Below are 9,908 nucleotides of genomic sequence, written 5' to 3' on the forward strand. Positions count from 1 at the left end.
AAACACTTGAAGCCAAAGAATTCGCTAAACAGTTCCTGGAACGACGAGCAAAGTACAAAGCCAGCCAACGTCAGCAGGTGCGGGGGGCGCTGTGGGGGAGCGGGGGGCGCTGTGGGGGAGCGGGGGGCGCTGTGGGGGAGCGGGGGGCGCTGTGGGGGAGCGGGGGCGCTGTGGGGAGCAGGGGCCCTCGCGGGGGAGCGGGGAGCACTCGCAGGGGGACCTCTGGGGGAGCGGGGGACGCTGTGGAGTGTGTGCAGGGGGCTCTCCAGGGGAGCGGGTGCTCTGGAACATGGGTGTGGGGGCTCCAGGGGAGCAGCGTGCAGGGAGATGCTCCAGGTTAGTGGTGGGCACTCTGTTGTAGGTGCATGTTTCGGAGTAGAGGAGAGGATGCTCCGAGGCAGTGGGGAGCGCTCTGGGGTCGGGCAGTGTGGGGCGCTCTGGGGTCGGGCAGTGTGGGGCGCTCTGGGGTCGGGCAGTGTGGGGCGCTCTGGGGTCGGGCAGTGTGGGGCGCTCTGGGGTCGGGCAGTGTGGGGCGCTCTGGGGTCGGGCAGTGTGGGGCGCTCTGGGGTCGGGCAGTGTGGGGCGCTCTGGGGTCGGGCAGTGTGGGGCGCTCTGGGGTCGGGCAGTGTGGGGCGCTCTGGGGTCGGGCAGTGTGGGGCGCTCTGGGGTCGGGCAGTGTGGGGCGCTCTGGGGTCGGGCAGTGTGGGGCGCTCTGGGGTCGGGCAGTGTGGGGCGCTCTGGGGTCGGGCAGTGTGGGGCGCTCTGGGGTCGGGCAGTGTGGGGGCGCTCTGGGGTCGGGCAGTGTGGGGCGCTCTGGGGTCGGGCAGTGTGGGGCGCTCTGGGGTCGGGCAGTGTGGGGGCGCTCTGGGGTCGGGCAGTGTGGGGGCGCTCTGGGGTCGGGCAGTGTGGGGGCGCTCTGGGGTCGGGCAGTGTGGGGGCGCTCTGGGGTCGGGCAGTGTGGGGGCGCTCTGGGGTCGGGCAGTGTGGGGGCGCTCTGGGGTCGGGCAGTGTGGGGGCGCTCTGGGGTCGGGCAGTGTGGGGGCGCTCTGGGGTCGGGCAGTGTGGGGGCGCTCTGGGTCGGGCAGTGTGGGGGCGCTCTGGGGTCGGGCAGTGTGGGGGCGCTCTGGGGTCGGGCAGTGTGGGGGCGCTCTGGGGTCGGGCAGTGTGGGGGCGCTCTGGGGTCGGGCAGTGTGGGGGCGCTCTGGGGTCGGGCAGTGTGGGGGCGCTCTGGGGTCGGGCAGTGTGGGGGCGCTCTGGGGTCGGGCAGTGTGGGGGCGCTCTGGGGTCGGGCAGTGTGGGGGCGCTCTGGGGTCGGGCAGTGTGGGGGCGCTCTGGGGTCGGGCAGTGTGGGGGCGCTCTGGGGTCGGGCAGTGTGGGGGCGCTCTGGGGTCGGGCAGTGTGGGGGCGCTCTGGGGTCGGGCAGTGTGGGGGCGCTCTGGGGTCGGGCAGTGTGGGGGCGCTCTGGGGTCGGGCAGTGTGGGGGCGCTCTGGGCACATCCTAAGCTGCGATCAGGGTGAGGAGCAGCAGTGCTCGGACGTCATGACTCGCGCTCGCCTCTTCTGTTGCAGGAAGCCGCCTGGTTGGCGCCCTCCATGTTTCAGCCGCCGCAGAATTCCAAGCCCAGCAGCGGATACGACGTCCAGAGCAGTAAGATGAAGAGGCGGCTTCACATGTTACACTCAGACCCCAGTATCCTGGGTAGGTAGAGCGCCCGGCCCCCCGCGCCCCCCGGCCCTCATCATCCAATCACTGGGAGTCCATGACGCGTGGGTAATTCCTAAACCGCTCCCTTCCCAACCCATGCTACAATTCCCATTCTGGGACCCCTCTGGTGACGTTGTGGGACCCCTCTGGTGACGTTGTGGGACCCCTCTGGTGACGTTGTGGGACCCCTCTGGTGACGTTGTGGGACCCTCTGGTGACGTGGTGGGGCCCCTCTGGTGACGTGGTGGGGACCCTCTGGTGACGTTGTGGGACCCTCTGGTGACGTTGTGGGACCCCTCTGGTGACGTGGTGGGACCCCTCTGGTGACGTGGTGGGGCCCCTCTGGTGACGTGGTGGGGCCCCTCTGGTGACGTGGTGGGGCCCCTCTGGTGACGTGGTGGGGCCCCCTCTGGTGACGTGGTGGGGCCCCTCTGGTGACGGTGTGGGGGGTCCCCTCTGGTGACGGTGTGGGGGGTCCCCTCTGGTGACGTGGTGGGGCCCCTCTGGTGACGTGGTGGGGCCCCTCTGGTGACGTGGTGGGGCCCCTCTGGTGACGTGGTGGGGCCCCTCTGGTGACGTGGTGGGGCCCCTCTGGTGACGTGGTGGGGCCCCTCTGGTGACGTGGTGGGGCCCCCTCTGGTGACGTGGTGGGGCCCCTCTGGTGACGTGGTGGGGCCCCTCTGGTGACGTGGTGGGGCCCCTCTGGTGACGTGGTGGGGTCCCTCTGGTGACGGTGTGGGGGTCCCCTCTGGTGACGTGGTGCGGCCGGTGGCTGTTACTAGACCCTGATTTCTTGTGTCCCCCAGGTTACTCCCTGCACGGCTCCCCCAGCGAGATGGAGGCGATTGACGACTACTGAGGCGCTCACCTTCCTCTGACGCCATCTTAACCCGCCGACTTACTCTTGAGTTTTCGGCGGTTGTTCTGCACTGCAAACTTTACCCCCCCTCTGCACGAGGGGGGCAGAGACTTAGAGAAAGGAGGGGGTGGGGGAGATCCCACCCAGAGCCAGGGAGCAGGGGGGAGCCTCGCCGGCTGTGCCCTCCCCCCGCTCCCCTAAACAAAATGCACTCATTTTAAAGCACCTTAAAAAAAATGCACTTTACAGAAACTGATCAAAAATCTCATTTGTTTTTTTTTCATTTTGTTTTTTTTAACTAAGGAAAAAGAAAAAAAAAAAAAGACCCGAAAAAAAGGGTAAAACTGGATTTATTGACTTTTGACTGTTTGTTAGAAATGTAACGTTTTGATTTTTTGACTTTTTTCTTTTTTTAAATGACAGTTTCTGATTTGGGAGGTTTTTGTTTTTCTTTTTCCATTTTATTTTTTTTATTTTATTTTTTTTTGTATGAAAAAGTGAAGTATTCCGGAGACGGATATGTTAAAATATTAAAAAAAAATATATATATATATATACATATATATAATATTTTGGGAAAAGAAGAAAAAAATACAGCCAAAAACACTTTCCTCAAAAAAAAAACATTTTTTTTTTGCTAAATATATTTTGTTAAAAAAAGAGAAAAGAAAAAAAAAATTTAAAGTAAAAAAAAAAAAAAAAATAATAATGAAAAAAAATTAAAAAAAAAAAAAAACAAAGGAAAAAAAAAGTTTTCAGCGCTTCTTGCAAAATGACAACGCTCTGCTTCGTCCCCGTCGTCGTATTGGGGAGAGAATCCATCAAAACTTGAAGAATGCACTTAGCAATTTTGAGGGGGGGATCTGCATTTTTAATGGTTATTTTTTTGCACAGATGTAAAATGTTGTGATTTTTTTTTTTGTTACAAAAACAGCTGAAAAAAAAAAAAAAACAACCCTCCTGGAACGTGATCCCTTCCTGAACGGATTCAGCCCCTTGTGCTCTTTCCCCCTTGCCCTGATGAAGGGGTGCACTTACTTTTCGGTCTGGGCTGCCCGTGAAGGATGGCAGAGGCGCGAGCGGCAGGACTTGGCCGCTCCCCAGTGTTTGGAGGATTTCGCACCCTTGCCTTCTGTGTGACTTCTTATTTTTTGTCTCGAGGACATGGTACCCGTTCTTACTCCTAATTTCCCAGAAATGTGGGGCGTTTGTGTTCCCCCCTTTTCCTCGGTTAATGTTTTTATTCTGCTTTTGTTTACAATCCGTCCCGGCGTTGGACACGACGGCGGCGATGGACAGGACGGTGCGGACCCCTCGGACGGAGCTTCTCAAGGGTCCGCATGAAAAGACGACTTGGCTTTTTGGGCGTTTGGTGCCGTTGCCTTAATATTGACACCGCCCAGGGCGCGCCGCTCTCCTGCGGAGCAGACGGGACCAGCTCTGTCACCCCCTCTCCAAGAGCTTCTGCAGCAGCCGGGGCTGCGAGTCCCTACCAGAACTTTAGGAGAGCCACCTTCCAACAAGCTAAAAGGGTTAATCTGTGGACTGGCCGAGAGGTGTGACCCGCCGGAGGGGGGATCCAGAGCGGACCCTTCAGGAGGTGCTCTCCGACACAGCAGTGTTTAAAGACTTCCCGGGGGGCCGGGGGGGACCTTCGTGTCTCCTCCTCCACCCCCCAAAAAAACAAACCCTTGCAAACTCTCTGGAGATGATATACTGTGTAAATAGGACTTCAACGGGGGGGAATAACGCTAATTTGCCTAAAAAGAGGAAAAAATAATCCGCTGATGTTTGCCGTGGGTTTCATGTTTATCTTCACCACAAGAATGTATTAGGGCAGGAGCTGGTATCCAGCACACCCGCCGCTCCGGGCCCCCGTCCCCCGCCACCGCCAGGGCCGGGGGCCATGTATATAGCGGTGGGGGTTGTGTACAGTGAGGCCCCGCGCTCACTGCTTGTATATAATCGGGTGTAATTCTCGTCCAGCTTATATTGTGCTGAATGTATGATGTGTATATAAGGTCCGTGTACGGCTGCGTATACGGGGGCGAGGGGGCACCGCAGTACCGTGCCGCCGCTCCCCCCACTCCTGCATACGGAGCCCCCAATATACGGCTCCCGTGTTATGGGTGCAGGTGCCTGTCCTCACTGGGGGCGTCACCTGTAATCCGGGGGTCAGTCTCCTCCGTACGTGTCATGGCGTACGTCCGCGCTCACTCTACCGCTGTTTTGCCTGGTTAATTCCTCTTTAAAAACAAGTAAAATATATCTTTGTACCGTGTTAGCCAGTAGAGATAAAAAAAATTGTTTAAAAGAACAGAGAGTCCTCAGTGGTTGATACCTTTTAATGGCTAACTGAAAAGATGGTAATAATTGCAAGCTTTCGAGACTACTCAGGTCTCTTCATCAGGCATGGTATAACACAAAATCTGAAGAGTCACGTATTTATACACAACAGGACTTAGAATAGTGCAGTAAAAAAAAAAAAAAAAAAAAAGAACAAGTTATATGAAACAGAACTATCTCTATGGCAGGGGGACAAGCTGTTCTAGCCATAAATACTGATGCAGTTCAGTGTGAAAGTTTTATTGTCCTTTGATAAGGGTCTGGTCCAGGCTGTGACACGCTCGGATGGTCAGAGGAGCACATCTTTTAACTGATGTAAAAAGACATGAATCCATGAGACACATTCATTCCTTCTCTGAATGTGTCAAAGGTCATCATAAGTTTGTACTCCCATAGTCTCCTGTCTCTCTGGGACTTGAAGTTTCCTTTCAATACCAGCAATTTCATGAAATTGCTGGTATTGAAAGGAAACTTCAAGTCCCAGAGAGACAGGAGACTATGGGAGTACAAACTTATGATGACCTTTGACACATTCAGAGAAGGAATGAATGTGTCTCATGGATTCATGTCTTTTTACATCAGTTAAAAGATGTGCTCCTCTGACCATCCGAGCGTGTCACAGCCTGGACCAGACCCTTATCAAAGGACAATAAAACTTTCACACTGAACTGCATCAGTATTTATGGCTAGAACAGCTTGTCCCCCTGCCATAGAGATAGTTCTGTTTCATATAACTTGTTCTTTTTTTTTTTTTTTTTTTTTTACTGCACTATTCTAAGTCCTGTTGTGTATAAATACGTGACTCTTCAGATTTTGTGTTATACCATGCCTGATGAAGAGACCTGAGTAGTCTCGAAAGCTTGCAATTATTACCATCTTTTCAGTTAGCCATTAAAAGGTATCAACCACTGAGGACTCTCTGTTCTTTTAAACAATTTTTTTTATCTTTAAAAACAAACATTTTTTTCACTTTCCAGTTTGTGACATTTTTTGCCTTATTTCAGTATTAAAAAAAGGTGGAAGTGAACAGAACTAGCTTTACACGCTCGTAAGCTGGCCCCGCCACGAGCGCTGGCCCCGCCGCGAGGTCTCGTGAGCTGGCCCCGCCGCGAGGTCTCGTGAGCTGGCCCCGCCGCGAGGTCTCGTGAGCTGGCCCCGCCGCGAGGTCTCGTGAGCTGGCCCCGCCGCGAGGTCTCGTGAGCTGGCCCCGCCGCGAGGTCTCGGGAATCCCGCCACTGTCCTGGCCACAGGTTCAGATTGCTATATTATTTACACCCTCCCTCCGCTAATGATGGGGGGTCCAGGGGTGATTGTGGCCTCACGGCTCCTCATCGTGACTGCAGCATAGCGCTCTCCTCCAGTCACAGCCGGAGCTGCGCTCACACTGCTCCGCTCTGCTGCATCAGGTGGGATGTAGTTTGTTTTTGTTTTTTGGTTTTATTCTTTTTGTTCTCTTTTTAACCATACAGTGCCTGGTAAAAAAAAATAAAACGATATCTCCCATAATGCACCACAGCAGGTTACACACAGGAATCCAGTGGATTTGTGACTGCAGCTCTGGTTGTGATTGGAGGATAATAAGAGAAGATGTAAATAAAAAGCAAGAAATAGACCATGGAGCAAAGTCATTTTTATTTGTTTCTTTGTATATTATGCCTGGAATATGGGGCTGGGAGGTCGAGCGCTGCATATAATATATATTTAGTGCTAGGCGTTGGCAGCGCCTCCCCTGGCAGTAACGTGCAGGGCGGGCACAAGCTGTAGAGGTCACAGTGGATGTCATGTCGGGGTCAGTTGGAGGGCAGGGGGTCGGTAGTCAGCATTTATTGTTAACCCTATGACCACAGGATGGCGCTGTTGTATTGATATCTTTATGATGGAGCAGCTACCACTATGATGAATAAAGCTTCTCTGTGCAGATATTACGCTGTCGCCCGCTCTGGTTTTTTGCCCAACTTAGAAAATGTGACAATAAATCTGACTGGACAAAGCAGAGATTGAGCGTGGTTTTTACTGGAGTGGGGGGTTGGTGGGGGGGGCGACCGCCAGGGATCCATCGGAGCAGACCTCTAGGACTGTATCGTCCTGCTTTCCTTGGCCCCGGAGATGCTCCACAACCGGCCATAGCCCATCTTAACTTCCATATTGCTCGTCTAGGTGAAAAGGTGACCAAGCCCCATATAAGCGCTCCTTAGGCGAAAGTCAGCAAATAATCGATTCCAATGACTGATCCTGATTTCCTTGGTGGGGGGAGAAGATGGTGAGTATGGCGGAAAAGTGTAAATCCTCTCCTGCGTGACCATCACTCCACAAATGGAAGATGTCATAGAGTGTGCTGAGGAGGAGAGCGCTGCCTCAGACATCGTGGATGATTCCCTCCAACTTGTGGGCTTGTGCTCCCGTCCCCGATAGAAGACTTTATTCGGTGGGGTCCTTGTTTGTGGTTCGGACCTCTGCTGCTCCCCTGTGGTGAGGACTGGTGATGCAGATGAGGAGAGCCGATGATCGTCTTCGTCTTCTGCCCATGACTGCACATTCTTAGGACAGTCATCCTTCTGATCGGTGCCACTGTTGAGGACGTGACCCAAACGGTCCCTCTAGATCTGACCGCTGTTTCAAATGATATTGTCGTGTGTGCACAACGAGAAAGAATAACCATTAGTTGAATCAATTATGACTCACGACAGACGCTGGGCAACTGAACTTTATTCTTAGACAAAGCCCCTATAGGACCAAGAAGTAAAGTGGTGTAAACAAAAGTTTAGTCCAATCAAGTATCGTAGGTCGGGGCTTCAAGACGTATAGAAATTATCATAATCTCTTCTTGATTGGACAGTCCAGACTCCAGGAATTCGTTCATCATCCCGAGTGTAGACAGGATGTGGCAGCCATCTTCAAGTTACATATACTGATCTATACTGTGCTATGGAAAATACACTGAATATGCAATATACATATATACGTATTAGTAAAAAGAACAAAGACATGCATAAATATGTGCGGTAGTTTACATCTACTAAACTATATACCTGAGTTTATGAAATGGCTGAATTAAGTATTTTTGGATACTTAATTCTTATCCTCAACAGTCCCCCCTAAAGACTTTTCTTCGGCGCTCCATTGGGAGACCCAGACGATTGGGTGTATAGCTACTGCCTCCGGAGGCCACACAAAGTATTACACTAAAAAGTGTAAGGCCCCTCCCCTTCTGCATATACACCCCCCGTGGATCACGGGCTGCTTCAGTTTTATGCTTTGTGCGAAGGAGGTCAGACATCCACGCATAGCTCCACTGTTTTTAGTCAGCAGCAGCTGCTGACTATATCGGATGGAAGAAAAGAGGGCCCATACTAAAGGGCCCCCAGCATGCTCCCTTCTCACCCCACTTTCTTCAGCGCTCTATTGGGAGACCCAGACGATTGGATGTATAGCACTGCCTCCGGAGGCCACACAAAGCAATTACACTAAAAAGTGTAAGGCCCCTCCCCTTCTGGCTATACACCCCCAGTGGGATCACTGGCTCACCAGTTTTCTGCTTTGTGCGAAGGAGGTCAGACATCCACGCATAGCTCCACTGTTTGTAGTCAGCAGTAGCTGCTGACTATATCGGATGGAAGAAAAGAGGGCCCATATGGGGCCCCCAGCATGCTCCCTTCTCACCCGCGGTGGTGCTTGTAAGGTTGAGGTACCTATTGCTGGTACAGAGGCTGGAGCCCACATGCTGTTTTCCTTCCACATCCCCTGGAGGGCTCTGTGGAAGTGGGATCTTGCCGGCCTCCAAGCCCTGAGGCCGGGCTCCATCCACAGACCCAGAGAACCTGCTGGATTTGGAGCGGGAGTGCCGTTCAGGGACAAGGCCCTGCAACTTTCAGGTACTCTGTGTCCCCGGCAGGCACGGACACTCTCAAGGCTTGCTGAGCGTTGTAGTGCGCCGGGGACAGTAGCGCTGTGCGCTGGGGTTAGGTCACTGCAGCTTTGCTGAGTGACGTTACATGTTGGGAACTACTGCGCCGACCGCTACTGGAGCGGCGGCGCAGCTGCGACTTGTAGTGCGCCGGGGACTTTGCGCCGACCGCGCTTTTACGGCGGCGGCGCTTCTAACTTTAGCCCCCGGCTTCTGCGGCCTAGCGCCGCTTCGTTCCCGCCCCTACCCTGTCAATCAGGGTAGGGGAGAGACGCTGCTCAATTGGCAGCGCCGAGGGCTGGAGCTTATTTACATGCTCCAGCCCTCTCACTAGGCACAGTGGGAAGCAGACTTCCCGCTCTTCGTCTGTATACGCCCAGGGCCCGCCCCCCCTCTCCACAAGGACGCCGGCAGCCATTACACATGCGGTCTGGCTGGGGAAAGGCAGCAGGCTCTGGGAGACCCAGACTAAAGGGATTTCGGCGCCCACACACCCGCTCCTAAGCGGGCGGTAAGCTGCACAGTAGTGCTGGCCCCACTAGTGCCTCAGTGTTATATTAGTGTACTTTTTTCTTAGTACCATATATATATATATTTGCACTGTAAGGTCGCTTCTTGGCTGGACACCCTGTACTGCTCTGAGGAGGCAGCAACATGTCATCCGCAAAACGCAAGGGTGCCAAGGCACAGGCTGTGTACACTGTTTGTACAGCATGTGGGGCTAATCTACCAGCAGGCTCCAACGACTCTCATTGTGTGCAATGTTCAGTCCCAGTGGCACTTCGTCAGCCAGAGCCTAATGTGGTGGTAGCCCAGGCAGAGACGCCTGTGAACCCTGCCCCGGTGACGGGGACAGACTTTGCAGTTTTTGCTGATAAAATGTCTGTGACTATGTCAAAAATCCTGGAGACCTTGCAGTCCAGGCCAGTTACTCAGACCATGGACACTGCTGTGTCTATGCTCTCCGGTCCCCCTCAGTTGGAACTAATCCGTACTTCAAGGGGGTCTCAAGCATCACAGGCTGAAGTCTCTGACTCAGATGACAGTCCCAGGCAGCCTAAGCGAGCTCGCTGGGAAAGACCCTCCACGTCATC

At 54.0% G+C, this 9,908-nt stretch overlaps 1 protein-coding gene across 1 annotated transcript; it reads left to right on the plus strand.

The window, feature by feature from the left end:
* Positions 1-5: 5 nt before the first annotated feature.
* GIGYF1 (GRB10 interacting GYF protein 1) lies at positions 6-4,866 on the plus strand (the record flags this gene model as incomplete). Its single annotated transcript, XM_075344158.1, has 3 exons — positions 6-77; positions 1,570-1,699; positions 2,512-4,866. Coding segments are annotated over 3 exons (255 nt in total), but the record flags the coding sequence as incomplete, so codon positions are not given.
* Between the last annotated feature and the right edge of the window lie 5,042 nt (positions 4,867-9,908).

The sequence above is a fragment of the Anomaloglossus baeobatrachus genome, chromosome 4 (genome assembly GCF_048569485.1).
Source record: "Anomaloglossus baeobatrachus isolate aAnoBae1 chromosome 4, aAnoBae1.hap1, whole genome shotgun sequence".
Lineage (NCBI taxonomy): Eukaryota > Metazoa > Chordata > Amphibia > Anura > Aromobatidae > Anomaloglossus > Anomaloglossus baeobatrachus.